Source organism: Pelobates fuscus, chromosome 3 (assembly GCF_036172605.1).
Source record: "Pelobates fuscus isolate aPelFus1 chromosome 3, aPelFus1.pri, whole genome shotgun sequence".
Taxonomy (NCBI): domain Eukaryota; kingdom Metazoa; phylum Chordata; class Amphibia; order Anura; family Pelobatidae; genus Pelobates; species Pelobates fuscus.
In genome coordinates, this window is record NC_086319.1 from 325,259,228 (window position 1) to 325,282,534 (window position 23,307).

Consider the following 23,307-nt stretch of genomic DNA (forward strand, 5'->3'; position numbering starts at 1 on the left):
ATTACTTATTTGGAGGACGATCACCTATTCGCTAAACCTTTTTTGTAACACGCCACACTCCTATGTTCATATGTATCGTCATGTTCCCTGGGACAAACCCTAGTGTACCAGGCTTTACCATACCATCATATGTTCCCCCTGACTCTACGTCAAAATAATCACGTATTATGCACTAAAGGTTATTTACTCATTGCTGCTATATTCTACTCAAGCAAGTTCATCATCCTAACCGACCCTTGTATCACTAAACCTATAGCAACTCCACTCTAACTGTTCTATGTTACATCAGCCAACGCTGGCACGCAATTCCTTTGCCAGGCCGTACACAGGCCCACGCCCGGGGATCCTTAATTCCCCACACATACACCCTCCTTCCCATGCTGGCACGACCATAATTAAATATTCTAAGTCCTACCGGGATAGCTCAAAACTGCCATCATAGCTTGGTATTCCATATCCCCCTATATGTATTTTAGCTAAAGAAGTCACAGGACCAATTAGCGGTCACTCATGACTCTGCCTATCCCCCATTATTGTCGCAGTATTGGTTAAACACTCCCCATGGTCTCTGGTAATGGCCTAGGATCCTCACCCTACTCACTTATAGGGATATTTGATTTATGTCCTATGAATCTTGTACCCACCATCGTAGGGTCAGGATTCTAACAACTATGTCCTCAGGTTACCTATTCATAGACCAGCCTCAAGAACAACCACCCCGATTATACAGGCGTATTTCGTTCACAGTAAGTCAAGCCCAATTCCAGTTCCAACTTGCCTCCCACCATCATTTCCCTTTAGGTTCTCCAATATCTCATTCCTCTGGCAAGGAACCCACATTCTACCCCAAGCAAGGTATGTTTACCCACCTCGCTACTACCCATTACCCGTCCCATTCTCGGATCCGCTATGTCAGCTATCGGCCTGGTACCCAGCTATGCCAGTAACTAGCCTCATCATTATCAGTTCCGTGAGGCCAACACCCATCTTCATCCGCATATGGAGGTACACGCCCCTCGGCCCAACACATAGCTAACGCCTCACATCAACCTCTCCAGGTTACGAGTTAGGGCCTCACCCAGCATGGCCTCTTATATTGACTCTTTTTACAGTCCCTAAGAGGCCAACGTTCTTGCCACACCTTTCAGTGGCCCCTGCCCACTAGTCCAAATCACATGAAGTCAAACCGTTGATATCCACTCTACTTGCCTCCATACATAACATCAACGATGGACTACAGAGACTGGAATCTCCACAGGCACTGATGCACATCCCAGCCACAGGACTCCCAAATCCCTCTCATGGTTATGTTATCCTTTCAAATCCCTCCCTTAGCACATCGGTTTACATTATTACTCCCTCATACTTTGTGTTCCTGACCATACGCAAAGACATCTGGAAAGGTTAATTTAGTCTCCTTACTGATTGCCTCCCACGATGTCTTAGAGTACAAGTCTTACTACTACGATGATCTGTACGTCGTTCTATACACCAGAATCCCAGACTCAATCAGAAACTCACTATCCCAGAATTCATCCTAGCCTTCAGACTTTTGTGATGTAAGTGGCTCTACTTCTCCTCACCATAGAGAAGGTTTGCATCGACAACCTGGAGTTTTACCTCTAAGCACAGCCTTTCTGTCACTCAGTCGACTTCTACATCAAGGTTTCCACACACCAGTTCCACACAGGTCTGGTCACACTCCTGTCTGGTATTCACGAGTGTCAGAACCTTCTGTCTGCATTAATAGACCCCGCAACACAATCACGTTGCTTAAGAAGGTATTCAACCATATTAATTACCCACCCCTAGCCTCAACTCATTGATTTCCTCTAAGGAATTCTCCCAGCACTATGCCAAAGGGGTTGACCAGAGCTTGGGTGGGCAAGACAGACATTTCCTATGCCTCCAAGCTTCTACCTATTCAGCCATCCCAAGGGCATGTTCATGGCATTTTATGGAGGGATTGTCATGAATTTCCCACACGTGTAACTTTTAGAGCAAAGAGTAACCCCAAGCTGTTTATCTTATTTGCTTACACACTATGTTGACTAACATTCAATATTAGCGAATGTCCTGCAGTCACCGGTTATCTTAGATAACTTCCTCACGATAGAACGCCCTCACTCCGCTCTGGTTAGTATTCACAAGACGATGGCACTTTTCCTCACTATGGGTTCCACTTTCACAAACTGACCTTCTTAGGCATTCATCTTGACACTAATAAGCTACAGAACATGTCCACCTACAGAGAAGGTACAGCGCATCGGAGTCCTGGGAACCTTTCCTTCTGAAGAACAAGCGGGGAGGGTGGGGGGAGAATGGATCTACAGTCCTACTGGGCACATTGAGGTTTGCCATGAGAATTATTCTGCACATTTATTTCCCGACCGCTGAGTCTTCTTCCCACCGACAGTTGCATTCTGGCACTAGTTGTAAGCAGACCTACACATATGGCTCAGGTTCATCATACCACATTGGATTGGGGGCCAGGTTATTCCTGCCATTTCTCATCATTTCCCAGTTACATGGACCAATGCGTCCGCACACACTGATTTCACAGCCAATTTGGTGACTTTTGGTTCTGAGTTGCCTGGCCAGTTGAGACTCAAAAAAAAAAAAAAAATTCTATTCCTCGTCAACATTTCTTTGGAATCTGCCCCATAGTGGCCGCCTACAAGGCCTGGGGAGGTATGATCGGATAGAGGCAGTTAAGGGATTTTCTGACAATAAAGCAGCTGGCTATACCCACATTCCATGGCTTAATACTGCACTCACTCGCCTCATGGCATTTGGCAGATTTCTGGATTGAGCTGCCCTCTCTGATTATACATCACAAGCATACAATAGAGATTTCACCTTTACAACAAGTTTACCACCGATTACCATAAAACCGATATTCGTTCACTAGTCACCATTGCGACACTCCTCTCCTTTTTGCCCACACAATTTATAAAATCTCTCTTAACACTACAAAACTTACCTGGCTGGCTACACCATGTCTTAAGTGCCCATCCTAGTACCAAACAGTTCACATCCTCTTGCCATATGTAATACGTAGGGACAATCCTACGGGCAATAAGGTGCCGGTCAAAATGTCAGACCTTTACAGGTTATCACTCACTGGACCAAATCTCAATATGCCCCTATTTAACTGCAGGGCAAACCACTCACTACAGCTAAATTCATAATGTACCTCAGAACCCTCTTAACTAGGCGGGGACTCAACCCCAATGCCTTTTCGGGACATTCCTCCAGAATCAGGGCAGCATCAGCTGCTTCCAGAAAAATGTCCCTGCTCACACCATAAACATTAGGACGCTGGAAATCCACAGTATAATACTAGATACATACCACAACCAGAGCTAGAGTTGAGTAGGTAAAGCCGTTATGAATCTTGCAACGTAACGATGTGTAATAAGGTATCTTATTCAACTTTTTGCCCTCTTTTATTACAGGCCTACCCGATACGTCGGTTTCGGCACACCACAACCGACTTGCTCATATATCTAACTTATCATGTATACGGCTTTTGTCCCCGACTACAAATTGGAAGGCGTAGCCTGAAGTTGTGGGAGGGGTTACCCGGCTATTTAAACTCAGGCCCCCTACACCACAGGGCTGATGCTGCCTGGTTCATCCCTCCCACCTCTCCCCTTATACATATTACTATTACAGGTGGGCCCTCTTTTATTACAGGCCTACCCGATACGTCGGTTTCGGCACACCACAACCGACTTGCTCATATATCTAACTTATCATGTATACGGCTTTTGTCCCCGACTACAAATGTGTATATATATATATATATATATATATATATATATATATATATATATATACACTGCTAAAAAAAATAAAGGGAACACAAAGATAACACATCCTAGATCTGAATGCATTAAATATTCTTCTGAAATACTTTGTTCTTTACATAGTTGAATATGCTGGCAACAAAACCACACACAAATAAAAAAATGGAAATCAAAATTTTCAACCCATGGAGGTCTGGATTTGGAGTCACACTCAAAATTAAAGTGGAAAAACACACTACAGGCTGATCCAACTTTGATGTAATGTCCTTAAAACAAGTCAAAATGAGGCTCTGTAGTGTGTGTGGCCTCCACGTGCCTGTATGACCTCCCTACAACGCCTGCGCATGCTCCTGATGAGGTGGTGGATGGTCTCCTGAGGGATCTCCTCCCAGACCTGGACTAAAGCATCTGCCAACTCCTGGACAGTCTGTGGTGCAACGTGACATTGGTGGATGGAGCAAGACATGATGTCCCAGATGTGCTCAATTGGATTCAGATCTGGGGAACAGGCAGGCCAGTCCATAGCATCAATGCCTTCGTCTTGAAGGAACTGCTGACACATGAGGTCTAGCATTGTCTTGCATTAGGAGGAACCCAACTGCACCAGCATATGGTCTCACAAGGGGTCTGAGGATCTCATCTCTGTACCTAATGGCAGTCAGGCTACCTCTGGCGAGCACATGGAGGGTTGTGCGGCTCCCCAAAGAAATGCCACCCCACACCATTACTGACCCACTGCCAAACCGGTCATGCTTTAGGATGTTGCAGGCAGCAGAACGTTCTCCATGGCGTCTACAGACTCTGTCACGTGTGTCACACATGCTCAGTGTGAGCCTGCTTTCATCGGTGAAGAGCACAGGGCGCCAGTGGCGAATTTGCCAATCTTGGTGTTCTCTGGCAAATAACAAACGTCATGCACGGTGTTGGGCTGTAAGCACAACCCCCACCTGTGGACGTCGGGCCCTCATGTCACCCTCATGGAGTCTGTTTCTGACCGTTTGAGCAGACACATGCACATTTGTGGCCTTGCTGGAGGTCATTTTGCAGGGCTCTGGCAGTGCTCCTCCTGTTCCTCCTTGCACAAAGGCAGAGGTAGCGGTCCTGCTGCTGGGTTGTTGCCCTCCTACGGCCTCTTTCACGTCTCCTGATGTACTGGCCTGTCTCCTAGTAGCGCCTCCATGCTCTGGACACTACGCTGACAGATACAGCAAACCTTCTTGCCACAGCTCACATTGATGTGCCATCCTGGATGAGCGGCACTACCTGAGCCACTTGTGTGGGTTGTAGACTCCGTCTCATGCTACCACTAGAGTGAAAGCACCGCCAGCATTCAAAAGTGACCAAAACATCAGCCAGGAAGCATAGGTCACCACCTGCAGAACCACTCCTTTATTGGGGTTGTCTTGCTAATTGCCTATAATTTCCACCTGTTGTCTATCCCATTTGCACAACAGCATGTGAAATTGATTGTCACTCAGTGTTGCTTTTTAAGTGGACAGTTTGATTTCACAGAAGTGTGATTGATTTGGAGTTACATTGTGTTGTTCAAGTGTTCCCTTTATTTATTTGAGCAGTGTATGTATATATATATATATATATATATATATATATATATATATATATCACACACATATAAAAAAGAAGCATCTTCCTCAGCCAGGTCTAGACCCTGATGGACTTACACACACGGTACCCGAGGCTCTGCAGAATTGGCATTGAATGAAACCAGGCCTGAAGGGGGACTTGCTCACTCAAGGGCAGCGTTACCCAATTGGGGTTCCGCAGTGATTTTCCCATTTGGTAGCCCATGCACTTAGGGCCACCAGATGGGCATTGCTGCACAGGGACCCGGTCAGGGCCACAGCCGTTTAAAAACGCGAGCAGGTCCCTGTAGTATGGGATGCTGGGAGGAAGTGACAGATGGTCACTTCCTCCCAGCTTCATATAGAAAACGCAGCGCTGGAGGGACAAAGGCAGCAGTAAGGAGTGAGCAGCTCAGTTTGTATGTATCTGTGTGTTAAGGTGTGTGCCAGTGTATGTGTGTGTGTATTATTATTATTATTGCCATTTATATAGCGCTTTACAATATTATGAGAGGGGGATTTAACTATAAATTGGACAATTACAAAAAACTTACGGGAACAATAGGTTGAAGAGGACCCTGCTCAATCGAGCTTACATTCTATATGAGGTGGGGTGTAAAACACATTAGGACAGGAATTTGCAGTCAAATAAGGTGGGCTGCCCTTTAGGAGAGAGCAAGAGACAGGTATGTGAGGTAGAGGTTAGTCTTGGAGGCCATAAGCTTTCCTAAAGAGATGGGTTTTTAAGGCACTTCTTAAAACATGCAAGACTAAGGGAGAGTCTGATGGTGGTAGGCAGGCTATTCCATAGGAAGGGAGCCGCACGCGAGAAGTCCTGCAAGCGTGAGTTGGCCGTACGGGTGCGGACAACGGACAGGAGGTGGTCACGGTGGTCACAGAGTGGAGAGACAGAGAAGGGACATACCTATGGATCTGTGAGGAGATATAAGAGTATATTTATGTGTTTCTGAGTGTCAGTGTGTATATCTTTCAGTGTATCTGTGTCAGTGTGCGTGTATCTGTGTGTTAAGGTGTGTGTGTATGTGCCAGGGTGTGTGTACGTGTCAGTGTGTGAATCTTTGTGTGTATCTGAGTGTGTCTGTGTGTCACTGTGTGTATCTAAATGTGTGTACCTGAGTGTCACTGTGTGTATCTGTGTGTCAGTGTGCGTGTATCTGTGTGTTAAGGTGTGCGTGTGTTACTGTGTGTATCTGAGTGTGTGTATATGTCTGTGTTTGTGTATATGTGTGCATCTGCGCCAGTGTGTGTATCTGTGTGTCAAAATGTGTTCATGTGTCAGTATGTTTATGAATGTGTGTACATGTGAAGTGCATTTGTGTGTATCTCTGTGTTAATGTGTATGTATATCTGTGTAAGTATGTATGTGGCATACATCCCAGCAATCAAACGCCAACACCACATGCCAACACATTACATACCAAAACACCCCTGAATTCAAACCCCCAAATTATATACAAACAAACACTCAAACACACCCTTCACTCAAACATCAACACTACACACATGCATTTATAAGCCCACACTACATCCAAACAAACCCCTAAACGCAAATGGAAACATTACATACAAAACACACGCCTGTGATAAAATTCTAAAATTATATACTAACACTAACTCTACACACAAAAGCACACCTGCTCCTAAGTACTACAATCTGTTTACTATCTGTAGAAATTAGTAAGTATATATAGTAAACAAATAAAAATAAAACAAATTGAAAGGTTTATTTTTTGGGGGAAGGTATTCCATGATACTGATACACTATGTCAAAGGGTCCCACGAGAAAAAAAAATTGGGAACCCCTGCCCTAGGGGATGGCTCCTATAATCCTTATTATCTGCTAAACTGTCTTATTACCTATTCATTATATACAGTGGAGCTTACTCTAAGTGCATAAACTCTGTCATATATATCACAAATGTTTTGCTAGTCTAGCACTGTTATTTTTGTCATAAATATTAAAAAAAATGTGCTGTTTCCTCTATGGTCATTAAGTGCTGGCTATATCTAATTATCACTTTCTCTGCTAATGACACCAGCCTTGTTGTAACTAAGCACTTAATTTTTTTTTTTTTTTTTTAAAAAGCATCTTCTCTTGCTTTTCTTAACTTAGTTTTTCATAAACATGTATAAAGGTGACAAGATAATATTTGCGTATTCTGAAAAGGACGGAGAGTCCAAGTATACAACCAAATAAACAATACATCTGGCAAAAAATATCACTATAAATCTTTTTCCCATATATCCCCAACCACTCTCACTCACAAAATATTCCTATTTTTACCACAAGATGGCGCAAAATGAGCAGTACATGAATAATATTTATAGACAGAAAAAAATGCACCGGGCAATTAAGCATGATTTTAATGTGTTATTTTTTCTCTCATTTCAGCCTAAAATTCTGATATAAGTTGGCAGTTTGGAGGCTTTTTTTAACATAAAAACAAAGAATCCTTTCTACAAACGCTGTAAACGTGATCCAAGAGTAACTTGGAGTAGATGCACTGTTGATATTTATACCACATGTGTTGACTGAAAAGCATTTGGCTGTAAAAATGAAACACAAATCAGGCCTAGAATGTTATAAACATATCTCAGCCTGTGCAACATTCAAACGATGGCCAATGACTTCCTCAGAGAGCTGAACAAATGTTATTACCAAACCCTGAAAACACAACAAAAATATACACTGGAGATCAGGAGACTACTGGGTCGAAAAGGGAGGAGGCCTGCAGCTGTGCTCCGAGCGTTTTACAAACTCCTACATTTAAGCGGCTCCTTAGGTGCTTGATGAGGCAAGAAGACTTCTAGGAGAAATTCATTACCTAAGCTATGTAATACCTTTAACCGTTGCTCTCGAGAATATCTGAACCAACCCGGGTTAGCTCTGTGTGTCAAGGAATATTATGAAAGATGTCAACTGCAATGTGATGTGTATGACAAGAAAGTATATTTGTCATAATTGTTTTATATTTCCAAGGTCATAGTGGAGTTGGCTGAACAAGTAATGGAATGTGTTGACAGTCTATTGACCCCTTTTCCCAGATAGTGTCCTCTTTCTTCTTCGCTAGTAAGTCTGTTCAGTGGTAATCTCAACTCCAATACCTCTAACCTGGGGAGCTAAACATCTCTATGACCCCTAACCATCACTGATCACCACGCATAGTAAAAAAAGCCCTTTCCAGATCTTCCCTTGTGGTGGCTACCTCGTGGTTCTCATGTAACCATAATATAAAATGAACCCCACCAGAGCTAATATTTTGTAGTTAAAAGAGTACGTACACATGTACCTTACTGCACTTGTGTACATGTTTATTTTACGGTTTAATACAATAATAAACCAGAATGTCCAAGTAGACATATCATGAGCCTCACATTACACACTTTGTCTAACCGTATCTGGACCCTGTTTCTATTTAGTGGTGAATTTTACTATTCCATACCGCATCAAGTACGCAACTATGCCAATGATTGCCAGGGCGTTGCTACATGCCAACACTGTCAGTGAAATGGTTCACAATGCAACACTCTGTGACTTTCAACCAGGGTAACATTTTAACAAGTCAGATGGTCAAATTTCTGTCCTGCTAGAGCTGCTCTGATCTACTACAAGCAATGTTAAAGTCTAATGGAAATATCTAGGAAAAGCAGAAATTGGGCTTCAAGGTGAAATTCTGTATGATCTCACAAAATGGAATCACAAGGTAATCAAGCGCTGAGTCCATAAAAATTGTATGTTCTCTGTAAAAATGTGTTATTGTTATTATGGTGTAGATGTACAACATAACAGGGAAAGTGACACATTGATATAAAAAAATGAACATAGTGTAGCACAACAAGCACATAGCTACATAAAGAATTATTGAGGGTTTCACACTTGCCAACTTACAATGTATCACGAGGTGAGGGTAAGAGAGACAAAAGGTAAGGTGTTTGCACTGAGGAGGAAAGTCAGATTGCAAGGGGCAGTTCACGATAGGAAGAGATGGCTAAGGTGAGGGATAGATAAATGACTTGTATTTGTTGCATATGTTCTCTTGAATGATGAATCCAAAATTGGGATTCCCAATATACCATCTGGTAGTCTGCCATTATATTCTGGGCTTAGTTGCATGCTTGACTGCGTGGTGCCCTGTTTAATATTGGTAGAGGAGAAGAAATCTGAGGCTGTTCTTCAGGTTAGGCACACAATGTCATTGTCAGGGTACCTGTGGTCTCTACCTCCAAAAGAGGTAGAGACTTAGCTGTTCCACCATCCAGACGGTCTGATGACTCCCTTCCCCGCGGTCTATCCGGTCATGCAAGGCCAGCCGCGAGGGAGTGACTGCCTTTTACACCATCTAGGCAGGAAGTCATCATCAGGACACTCCCCCGGATCGACCTGTCAGTCAATTGCTGCAGGACCAATCAGGACGTCTCGGAGGTGTGGTTACTGCTCTGAACAGGGTATTTAACAGAGCTTCCTTCATTAGCTCATTGCCCTGTCGTGGTTCTAGCTTGTTCTAGTCACTCAGTGCTTGTGTATTCTATTTTCCCGTTTGGTTTTGACCCGGCTTGTTTACCTTACTCTGCTTATCTCTGTTACCCTTGATTCGGCTTGTCTCTCGCTTACCTGTCTTCTGTTACCCTCGACCTCGGCTTGTCTTTGACCATTCTATACGGTACTACTTACGTTAGTCCGGCCATTCTAAGGTCCGGTATACGTATCTGGCTACTGTTTGTACTCTGCGTGTTGGATCCCTGTCCCGATCCTGACAGTCATTAAAGAGAACTATTTGCTTCCACGTTTTTGACAGCAGTTATAGTCTTGCCCTGCTTTAGCATGGCAACAACCTCCGCACAAAGCAGTGACCACACAAAATGTTGTGGGTTTTTTTTTGTGTGTGAACATAGTGGAAGAACTCTGAAAAAAGTCCTGGTCTCAAGTACATCAAACACCTTTGAGGTGATCTGCAACACAAACTGCAGCCAGGCCTAACATGCCAAACCCAGGACTCAATCTCTTGATTACTGTTGTGGATGAATGGAAGCAACATTCCAATATTCTAGATGTTTGGAATGACATGTTCAATGGCATATATCCATATACATGTACCTAAACGTATAGGTTTCCTACTTGTAGGTCAATTGTATATAAAGACACATGGGGAAAATATTACCCTGCCCCAAGTGCTGGCACTCAGTGAGGGGATGTGAGGGTTCCAATCACAGGTTGCGGGACACCGGCAATACGCAAAGCATTTTCCACTATTTACATATGCATTTTGAGGGTGCTTAATCATTTATAGTACAGTCCATTGTCTTTACTGGATTTCCTACCATGTGTTACTATTTGATCTAAGGGACACATGTCTGTAAATGTACTTGTGTTTATATTTTACAAATGTGCAAGCCTTTGGTTGTCGATTCAGTACCTTTAAGCATCAAAACCTAAAACAGCAACATTAGGTTTGTCCCTTTTACAGCATCAGAACTTATTAAATCTATCATGTCTTTCTGACACCCATACAGTAAACATGTTTCTTGTTTGGCCACTGAAATGATGTCTGCACACTGACAGGCCAGTACTTACTTCATGGCAAACTCATGTCTTCTAACTCAGAGCAATATCATTATGCAGTTCACCAAAAAAAATTCTATCTATTTAAAGAGAGAACTGGTATGTTTTTTATTCCATATATTATTTTCTTTTACAAAACAGACTTGAGCATCCTTAATCAAAGGGTGAAAATGAGTAATCTATGATCAAAAAATAAACCTTTAAAAATATCTAAAATCCCTTTTTGAGACAACGCCCGCTGGTTAAAACATGGGAGGTACAGCACCGGGCTCCATTGTGTCTGTGTTGTAAGGCTCTGAGAGTCCTGCCAGGTTAACCGCTGCACAGCTACACTGAATATGGTCACACCCCTCCTCGCACTGGATTACCATTTCAACAAAACCCAATATTAACGTAAATCTGCTCATTTTATTTTCTGACGGCAGCCTCTCTAGGAAGATTTCTATCTTCAATAACAAACAAAGTATATGTGTATATATTGATAGAATTTTTTTATATCCATTTTTAAAATTAATGAGGCCAGATACATGTAAATAGCAAATATTCACAGACAGTTTAAATAGAATTCTAAATTTCTAGATCTGATATTCCTTGATAAGGATAGACAGGCACATTGAATTAAGGGGTTTAGTTACATCATGTATATGTAGGGTAACTTTTGACCATACTTGGATTTTCCTAAAACAGTCCAACTTTCTGGGCTTTTTTTGTCCTATTATTCATTTATCCTGGGTCCCTATCTTTCAAAATAAAGTATGCCCCATATAAATAACTAAATGTGCACTGATCACTGCACCAGGCTGTGCTGCTTGGACTATCTAATGTGACATGCAGAATGTCTCCGAGTGGCCATAACTTGCTGGAATGGTGACATAAGAGGTAGGTGACTACTATATGATGCAATCTGGATCCCACCTGTGAATGCTCAATCAAAACCATGGCCAGCCTGTCAGTGATCAGATATCTGATATACCACTTCACTGCTGAACCAGGCAGGAATTCTCATTATTATCACAAAATTTGAATGGGACTGTCTTTGATGAATCACCAAAGTGGACATATCTTCTTCAATAAAATATGTTGCAATGGAAGCATAAAATATACACCACATGCTAGTACTACCTTGGGTGTTGTATGTGTGTAAGGGTGGTGGCAGTGTCACCAAACCCTCCCTCCCCCCAAAATCAGTATTTCATGAAGGTTAAATCATTATGAAATACTCTGAACTTCCAACTCAGTCAAAATATATACTGAGACAACCCAGGAACTATTTTGTAGCAGTATTTTTCCTATGCCTGCCAAAGCTTAACACAAGGTAGAGCTACCACCATCCGGCTTGTAATATTTCAGAGCTGTCACCAGTGATGGCTGTAGGCAAATTAAGCTCTTTCTATGTAGGATCATGCATGATCCTCCATAGACCTCAATGCTAAAGTAGAGAAGAGGTGCCCATGAGGGATGGCAAATCTCAGCTTTCCCTGCTACCCCCTGCCACCGGACACAGAGCGGTGATGTCACCATCGGGGACTTTGCAAATAATGCAAAGAATCCAGTTGGTGATAGAGCTGCTTCATATGCATTGACCCATTATCAGGGTCGAATTTACTCTCCTTGCTGCCCCAAGGTCAGTTTCCACAAGGCACCCCCTCCTATCATATATACACACACACACACATATATATATATATATATATATATATATATATATAGATATAGATATAGATATAGAGAGAGAGATACATACATACATACATACATACATACATACATACATACATAATACATAAAGTGGCTTGAGGCCACTATAGAAGTATTGAGGCATGGATGTGCAGTCCATTTATTGTTGGGTGGCCAGTGGCCAGAAGCCTTTACCTCTATTAAAAGCACAGAGGGAGAGAAGATATGTCAGCAAGCCACCGGCCCTGTATCCCTGAGTGCAGTTCCTCCATCACCTCCTTGTCATTCTAAAAGCATGCAAAGCATCATGGGAGTTGTAGTTCTACAACATCTGGGGATCTAACTTTTGGGCACCCCTGATTTAAGTGACCCAAAGCAAAATCCCAATTTGCTATGATCATCCTACAAACACTTTGCACTTGATATTTGGTTGTTGCGGTAAGAGTGATCTTTTCACCTTATAGCAATCAATTTCTACAAAGCAAAGGATATTTTCCTAAAACCACAAGCACACACATTTAGCATGTTTCATGTGGGAGAGGTTATTATCAACCAAATACAGAATTATAGAATCAAAGGATTACGGAGAATACTTGTATTCTTTCTAAGAAAACATCATCTGTCTTTTTATAGATTCTTGTATAAACAGAGGTGTTTTGAGCTAATCTGAAAGAGTCTCTTTTTATGCAGTGCCATCAAAAAAACAGAGTTTAATGGAAAAGACAATTTGATATCCATGGTGAAAAAGAAACCTTGTTTGTGCCCGAACACACTGAGTAAATTATTAAAGAGTGGTTTATCCTTGGGAAAATATTATTCCCCTAATGTTTCTGTAATATTGCCAAGGTCAGTGAAAGTTTAACTTTGGAAATTCTAGCTAGGTACATTTTTCACACTAACACTGGGCGACCCAAGTCATTTGTAAAACTCAAGAAGCTCATGTGAATTACTATCGGGTGAAGCTGAAGCTTACATTTGTGTTTTGGTAAATAATGATTATCTTTTATTTATATAGAGCCAAGTAATTCCACAACGGTAGATAGTTAACAGAAAATACAACGAGCGGCAGGTTTTACATACCATGCCACACAAAAAGTCTTAAGAATTTCTAATACTATGCGACTGATACTTGGAAGATGTTTACCATAATATTCACTAAAGTGAGAATTCAAAATAAATTCAAAGAGAATTTTAAATTCAAGGTAAGAATAGCCAAACTGTAAACATTCTCTAAGTCAGCGATGCTTCCAGTTTGGCTAATTTGGCCTTAATTTTACTTTAAATACCCTTCGAATAACCCTGTTAGTGATTACAGACGAACTCTTCAATGTTTTTTTTGTAGTGCTATAATTCAAAGACTTAGAACTGTCTCACCGCAAAAATAGGCTTAGAGAGTCAGTTTAATTCCCCCCCAAAACTTGACGGGTTAAAGCAGAAAGGGAGGCTAGTACTCGGAGAACCCTATTTTTCTGTCAAACTGCTCCAAAATGTTTTGATACAAACCAGGGGTGCACTTCATCTTCGCTTTCAACCGAGACGTAGAAGAAGCACTGATATACCCTAAAGAAGGAATTCGTAAATCTTGTTTTGAAAGGAAACGTGACAACTGAATCTAATATGTCAGAGGGACACAAAGTCAGGAATCACAATATTAAATCAGGATCCAGATTTACTTATCTGCATGCATACAAAACATCTAATATTTTCACTTTATGAAAGAATAACACAAAAACCCAATTTACTTGAAATGCAATTAATGTCACAGTCTCACGTCATTCTCTTTCTTTGTAATGAGGAACTTGCTGATATGTCAGGGGTAGTCAACCTTTTAATATCTACTGCCCACTTTTGTATCTTTGTTGATGGTATAATTTCCTTACCGCCCACCTGGGCCGCAGTAACTAATTTTATAGCGTAAATTTTTTTTAACATTTTTTTTTAGAAATTAGGGTTTGTTTTAAATAAAACTATGTACCTAAATTTATCTATTTTTTCCCTTTTTTCTATTCTCCTTTTTCATATGTGTGTCTGTGAGGTGCTGTGTGTAAGGAAGGTGCTGTGTGTGTTTGTGTGTTAAGGGTGTACTGTGTGTGTGTGAGAGGGGTAGTGTGTGAAGGGGCAGTTTGTGTGTGTGAGGGATGCTGTACATACAGCACCCCTCATCCCTCACACACAGATTGCTTCCCTCACACACACTCCACCCCTTACACTCACTGACCCCCTCACATGCACTGCCCCCTTCACACACATACAGCACCCCTGTGTGTGTCCAGTTTGGTCTAACCTGAAATCATTGCAGCTATGGTGTATGCCAGCAGGCAGCAATCAGAATAGATCAAGCAATGTGAAGGGGAGAGTTTCAGAATGTGTGCTCGTTACAAAAAACACACAACTGGATCACATATTTAGTACACAAATAATTTTACGTGCAAAGATGAAAAACATTGTGCATGAGTGTAAATGGTAAATTCACGTCCCAGCTGCCTATGAGTCCATTCTTGTCTCTGAACAAACTGCATTTTTTCAGTAGGTTGTATTTTGTAGAAACTGGATTTTTATTATAGAAATTCTTTCTGGTAGAAAAGGTGTTAAAATGTACAATTCCCTGTTGAACCAAACAAGACTTTCTTACACAGTGAACCTTTGGTGATATATGTAGCATTTTTGCTGAGGGCAAAGGGAGCTTTGATGTTGAATCTAAGGGAGTATATATCAATCTGTTTTTGACTTGTGATGAATGGCTGCGGAACTAATGTTTGAAAGAAACTTAAAAGCACACTGGCTTCTATTAGATACATAAAAAAGATCTGTAAAGGGGGCGGAGCCTGACCGCCAAGCCGTGCAGACACGCAAAGCACGAGCTCCTGCCTGGCGGGCCGAAACCGGGTTCAAAGCGACGGCAATTCTGCCAGAGGACCACCGAGGGTACACCACCCACGTCGGGGGTTTCCCACGGACCCGAACGAGACCACCCCGGAGCCTGTCGGAGCTACGGGAGCGGGAATCCAAGTGCGGCCTACTGGGACTAGGGTCGGGGAGAGGCGGCCGCTCTCCCCGACACCGGAACCCTCACGAGACCTCGCATCTCCCAACCCCCCCCCCCCCGGACCGGTGGGGGACATCCCGGTCCACATCGGACAAGCTACTGGCACAGAGGGCAACTGAACAGTCCACACAACGGGCAAGGGCACCAAACTGCCAAACTGCCAAGACGCATCCAAAATGCCCGCCCAGCGCCGACCTAACGAGCAGAGTACCTGCGTCCAGCCACCCACATACCTCCTGGGGGCCTTGGACCAGATCTGCACAAGCTTCTGGGCCATACTACACAGCCGCAGAATGACTCTCCGACGGGCGGTGAAAACTGTGGCATCATGGGTCCGACCCGCAACGAGACGCCGCTGCTACAGATACCTGCCTCAAGCTCCCAGAACAACCATCCGGCGACGCAGATACCTGCGATCCCCACGGCGGGGAAAAGTACCACGCTGTTCCCACTCCCAAATACACATAAGCGGAACAGCCCACCCTGCCGACCACACAAGCACTCCACCTCATCTTTGCATCAAGCACAGCACGACCCAGCCCACTCTAACCAGCGCTGCACACCAAGCGATCAAGCAGCTGCACATCCTACAGGCTACTACAAGGGCAGACTCCCAACACAGAAACGCCGAAGACATGAGGAGCTGCCTAACAGAGCACCAGCGTTTCCCGGTGTCAGGGGTCGGCTGAACTTGCACTGGACTTACCCGTTCATGCCAGAGTCCTGCAAACGGCTATGTACTTTTACCTATGATTTACCCATATCTTTTACTTGCCCGGAAGCCCTAGCTAGTAACCTTTATTTTAAATTCTCTATCCCTCTGCAAAATGTTTATCTACGTTTGTTCATGCATTACAAGTCAGACAATCAACAATACCGCAGATGTATTTCGCTAGCTACACATTTTATACCAGCATAAGTACTAATCGACGGGAGCTAGATTCGACTGGATAGCCAGTATAGGGGGCTAATTAACTACTCACTGTAATCTCACTGAAGTCTAACGGCTTCTTATCCTCAAGTCCTAGCATACTTAATGCTTACTGTGAATGTCCTATAGCGTGTTAACACTATGTGCTAGCTACATTCATTCTTACTTTACAGTCCTAACGGCATGGTCTAGCTTGAACAATATATATCAAGTAGGGCCTCACAGTGAGAGTTTAAACTTAGTCCACCATACCAGAAAGGAAGGTGAATATGTCGTAGAGATTTTTTCCTTAATTGTTTAATTCACTTACTAGTAGCATTTACTCTGCTAAAATCACGCTGGATGAACGGCCAGCAAATGCTTAGACGTTATGTTAATTATATCATATTACTGCATCCGTATGTCGACTAAATGGTTAACCTTTATACGCATCTAGACTAACGCATTGACAACATGCATGTTTCTATTACCTCGCTATGTTCAAGCTTTCTGCGAAAAGCTAGTTTTCTGTTATAAAAAAAAAAAATGTGCAGTACATCGTGACAAAGCTTGTATTCAACTCTGCACGTCAAAAATAAAGAATTAAAAAAAAAAAAAAAGGATCTGTAAAACAGTAGCTATTAAAGAACCTTTATTTTTTCCACAGGGAAACTCATCAAGGAATCTCAATTTTGCAGTGAATATTTCATAAAATGTCAGACGAAGAGGTAACATCCTGAGTATATGGAGATTGGTAGTTCATCACGTATTCTCCATAGACTCATCTCACAATACTTGCCCACTGTAGAAGAAGTTTTCTGCCCCCTTTTTCAACTAAACCCATCCATGTTGAATTGGTCCAATCTCAAAATGTTGAATTTCCATCTCAAAAACATAGCACGCATCCGCCCCTCTTTAACCCCGGATGCGGCTAAGGTGCTGGTCCATGCTCTTGTTCTTTCTCGCCTGGACTACTGCAATTTCCTTCTCAGTGGTCTTACATGTTCCCAGATTGCACCGCTACAATCTATAATGAATGCGGTGCCTCTCCCCTCTGTCAGTCCCTGCACTGGCTTCCAGTTAGATATAGGGCTTAATTTAAAATTCTGGTGCTTTTTTACAAGTCCCTACATAATGCTGCTCCAACCTACCTATCCTCCCTAATACACAAGTATGTCCCGTCGAGGCCCCTACACTCTGCCAAAGACCTACGTATATCCTCTGTCCGTACTCCCACCTCTAATGCTCGCCTCCAAGATGCACCTCTTCTGTGCAACTCCCTTCCCTACTCCGTAAGACTTTCACTCACTCATTCAAAAAATAATTTAAAACTCACTTCTTCAAGAAAGCATATCAATTCATCCCCCACCCCCCATGACTCCTCTCCTGCAACCTTCAAAAATCCCCTACTAAGCCCTCAGTGAATACTTTTCTAACAACCTACTTCGTACCCCTACTTTTACCCTTTGTGTCACTATACCCCACTCCCTCCAGAATGTAAGATCATTGAGCAGGGCCCTCCACCTCTCTGTTCCTGTACGTCCAGTTGTCTGGTTACAATTACATGTCTGTTAGTCCACCCATTGTACAGCACTACGGAATATGATGGCGCTATATAAATAATAAAATAATAATAATAATTGGTCCTATCCAACTGAGTTACCATGATCCCTCCATGCCTCCCTACCATTAGCTAGATGAGACAGTCCTGGTCTGTCACTTCTAGAGACACCAGAGAAAAGTCCTCAGATAATTACAAAGTAATGAGACATATATGGAGAGTTTTCAAGTCAGACATCATTATTAATGAGTACATTGTGATTTTTTAAAAGGAGGCAGGTAAGGGTTGTGTAGACGCCTAGAGCTCTGTACTACCTCCATATACCAAAAAGGCAGTCTTAAGCAGTAAACTTTTATACTTTAACAATTCATTTTTAAGAGTTACAAGACACACGTTCACATCAGTTTAAATCGTTCTCTAAATGGGACTGAAATTATCCATAAGTTCTAGGAAAATCTTATCAACTTCCTTAATTTAATTTAATGCCATGCCACAAAACTATAAAAAGTAGTATCTGTAAATTGATAGTGTCCGAGGTATAGCTGCTTTTAGTTTTTAGAGCAGTAACTCTAATCTTGTGCGATAAGTAGACCTGCTCTTTATCTGGGGATAAACTACTTTTGCCATGAACCCCTGAGACACATCAGAATGAGAGGTCTCTGGTGGGAGGTCTTTTCTTGGTATGGGAGCTACAGACAATCACTCTAAACCAAGATTTGTTGGGGAACGTTTGAGTTATGTCAATTTTTTTTTTAAGATTTTTTTTTTTTCTATGTTTTAAAAATAGTTTCTCTGTAGTGATCTGGATATGCAGCATATAATCGTATTTTAAGCAGTGCCTTGGTGGAATCTCTGCTTAGGCAAAATCCCTACACACACTACAAATTGCAAAGATAGCACAGATAACTGACTTGTATCTTAGCTAGACATATGGTGTATAAAACATGTTGCATAACATACATCTGGGAACCAAGTGTTTTTCACTCCACCTAATAATTGGAGCAGTGTATGTATACATGATTGATTGAGATATATATATATATATATATATATATATATATATACATTCATGTCCTGAACAAGGCTCCTGTGTTGGAAGATGAATCAACATCTGACAACATCAGGGCTGGAAATATATATCTATATAAAGTGAGCACACTACGCAACCCTGCTTTGTGTCGTCTTCCATTTAAATAATGAAACGTTACATGCAAGATCTGAATAATTCTCCAGTTTCAGGTCTTTCTAATATACAAATGTTAAGGATGTTAAATTAAATTTAATAAATATATTTAAAAAAATAAATATATTTAAAAAAAAAAAGATTTTTCAAAAGGAAAAAGCATGCAGGAGCAGAGGCGTAACTAGAAACCACAGGGCCCCGGTGCAAAAATCTCCCTGCCCCCCTTCCATTTGTATAATATAACCCATACAGATATATACATGGATGCACACACACATGCTTATACACAGACACACATACAGAGAGATACACATATAGACAAATGCAGATACACATACACAGAATGACACACACTGACACATACAGACACACATACAGAAAAACAGATACACATACTGACACACATATGCAGATACACATATGTAGACAAACAGATACACATATAGACACGCATGCAGATACACAGAATGATACGCATACAGATATAAAGAGTAACACACATACAGATACATAGGGGCACCCACTGACACACATACAGACAAATATACAGACAAACAGATACACATACAAACTGATACACATACAGACACAGAACACATATAGACACTCATGCAGATACACAGACACACTTAGTGACAAACATTCAGATACACAGAATGAAACGCATACAGATATAAACTGTGATATACATATAGATACATAGGGGCACACAATGACGCACATACAAACAAATACACATACAGACACAGAAAAACATACAGACAAACAGATACACATACAAATAGATATACATACAGACATACACACACAGATATACAGATACAGACATTCACACACACACACACACACATGCAGACACAAAGATATACAGATACTTAACTTGTTTAAAAAATCTAATTAAAAGGACACTATGCACCAGAACCACTAGGGCTCAATGTTGTGATTCTGGCACAAAGAGACTTTCCCTGCAGGCTGACAAATGTAAACAGTATCTTTTCAGAGACAAAATAGTGTTAACATTGCTTCCTGAGGCTGCCTCTAGCGGCTGTCACTCGGACAGTCACTAGAGAACCTTCCTGGTATGGTCCTTTAATCTTTGCAGAATCAACCTTTGGCATCTTTACTCTCTGCATGAAGATGTAAATGCTCCCCATATAGATGCATTTATTATCTCTGTGAGGAGAAACTGATTGTCATGCATATGCACTGGCCCCACAATGCTTCCTTATAAGAATTGGGTTGGCTGAGATCATAATGTTGAAATAAGTCAGGGAGAACTGACAGGAGCAGCGAGAGCAGCGTGCAGAGGGACAAAAGTAAAAGGGTCCCTGTCATGCCGAACTTACCTTTCCCCACATTGATTACTCTTCTCTCCCTCTCTCAAGATCTGTTCTTCATTTCTTCCTGTCTTCTCTAGTTTTCTTTAAAACATAAGACAAAGCAGGGACTATTTGCAGGGACTACTTACTCTGGGAGGGCACCACAACAAATCCTGGCACCAAAACCACTACAGAGAGCTGCAGTGATTATTGTGCCTGGATTGTTTCTTAAAATGATCTGCCAGTGCCCCTACCGAGATTAGCTTCTGGATCCGCCACTGGGATGACTACTTATATTAGAAAGAGACATGTCCAAACCTGAATCCCCTCCTTCCTTGCCCCAGCATAACAGCAGTGACAAGTGGAAAATAGACGGTGGCAGTGACCACACAGTTATGAGAAAGAGGGAAAAGGGAAAATTGTGACTTAGCGAGAAAGAGAGTGAGAGAATTAGAGAGAGTTAGAGAGAGTTAGAGAGACCGCTTATTTCTGTTTGCAATGAGCGAGAGAAGGGGCTTTATTCCTTTTTCTGCTTTTGCAGAGGTACGATTATATTCTAATTCCTTTTTCCAACAGGATTTTACAATCCAAATACATTTACTGTTCCAGGGACATATTTGCAGCTGATCGCCTTAACATTGGGTGAGGAAGAATTTTTTTTAAAACAAATTGTTTACATTGTAATGGTAGTGATAAGCCCAAATTTGTTCGCCTTCATTTGGGTGAATTATAGAATAGGACATAGATGGGGAAGAATGAGGGCAAGACTTATCAAGCAAAGTAGGTCAGGTAAGGTGACTTGTTGAGGACAGGTAGTGGGAGATGGTAAGTGATGACAGAAGGGAGAGAATAGGTAAAAGAAACAGGATCCAAGAAAAAGATAAGAAGAATGTGTATGGGGGATAGGCAAGTAAAACGAGAATGGGGTCAGTATGTAAGTGACATAATCACTGATGGGAATGAGTCATTGGGGAGGTAGTGGGGATGGGAAGTATCACTGTTAGAGGAGGGATGGGGAATTTTGTTCTGGGAGACAAGTAGTGATAAATAGCGCTATATTTTAGAATTTAGAATATGAAATGGATACAAAAAGCAAACATATGATAATAGGTTTCTGTTTTCAGGTAAACACATTCCACTGCTTAGTGAACAAGTAACTAATAGAAGTGGACAAAATATATTGTTCCTAATTAAGCTTTTTACTTTAATAAATGCAAACACAAGGTATCATGTCATTGATTTGGAAAAATAAATAAATAACTAACTGGCTTAAAATTTGCAATGCCATAGTCAGTTCTCGAATATTCCAGAAGAATAACGCTGTTAAGAATAGTATGATAAGGCGTACATCCATACACATGACACATCTTGGCCACATACACTGACAACATCAGTATGACTGATCCAGTAGTGATTATTAATAGACTGTGTGTTCAGTGCACAACTAAAGCCAAGTTACTCTTCTCTTTATCAGTGGGGCCCCATTTCAGAAATCGGGGTAGCAGGATATATTTCAGATGTTTTCCTGGCAAGGCACAGCAAAATGATCAAGTTGACCTTCTCTGCCAATGAGAAGCATTGGACAAACAGGACACCTAAAAGCAAGCAAGTGGTCCATCCCCAAAGCCAGGTACACATTGTCAGGCTACAGAATGATCCAGCACGTAGAATTGTATAACACAGAGTACTGATCGGTAACGTATACCGGACCTTAGATTGGCCGGACTAACGTACCAAAGAATAGTCAGGAATAGCCGAGGTCAAGGGAAACAGAAAGAGACACAACGATAAGGAAAAGCCAGGGGTCAGGGATGCCAGAAAACAGGGAGGTCAAAAACAATGCCAAAGTCAAATAACCAGAATTACCAGAATCAATAACACGCTCTCAGACAACCACAAGGGAACCACGACAGAACACTGAGCAAGAGGAGGACTGGGCCTAAATATATCTGTGGATCTGATAGGCTGTAACCGGCCTTTGACCCCAAAGGCAGTTACCAAGTTTCCATTTGCATAATTGCTGCTCAGCATTAACCCTTCTGTGGATTGATTGCTGCTCGGCACAACTTTTCCTATCAGGACAGTAAATGTCATTAACCACATTTTTATAAGCGGATGAATACGTGACACTCATACCCACACACTATAAATACAGATTTAAAAGTACACTTACCGGTTGTGGGACATGCCAGCATCACATTACCCCCTGGTCTCGTAGTCACAGTACCACCCACAATTGAGAAGATACTGCTGCCATCTAACTTGCTGACATTTGTTCTGGAGGCTTGGATGACAGGCTGTTCTGGAATTTAGATTAATACAATATAAGTGTTGCTATCCTTGGTTTCATTATAAATACAACAGACCATCTTTTCCAAAACAAGCTGATCAGTAAAAAAAAAAAAGAAAAAAAAAAAATTGGCTTAGAAAAAAGAACTTTCATGAAACGCATACGTACAGGAATTTTAGTTTAAAATATTAATCAAATACAGAAAAAAAGTAGAATAAAAAGTTGGTAAGTGTAATAAAGTGTTGCTTAATACACATAGGCACTATGTACATATCATTATATTTAAATAACTTCTACAGTGACCAATATCACTGAAATAAAGCCATTTCAGATTCACAAAATCCC

General features: G+C 41.7%; 1 protein-coding gene across 2 annotated transcripts in view; it reads right to left on the reverse strand.

Annotated features, from left to right (window-relative positions):
• Positions 1 to 23,307, reverse strand: part of ADAMTSL3 (ADAMTS like 3) — a 449,463-nt gene that overhangs the window by 26,962 nt on the left and 399,194 nt on the right. For both annotated transcript variants that reach the window (XM_063448975.1, XM_063448976.1), the window contains exon 23: positions 22,846 to 22,974. In XM_063448975.1, coding sequence (XP_063305045.1) covers positions 22,846 to 22,974 — 129 coding nt within the window. The remainder of the gene's footprint in view (positions 1 to 22,845; positions 22,975 to 23,307) is intronic.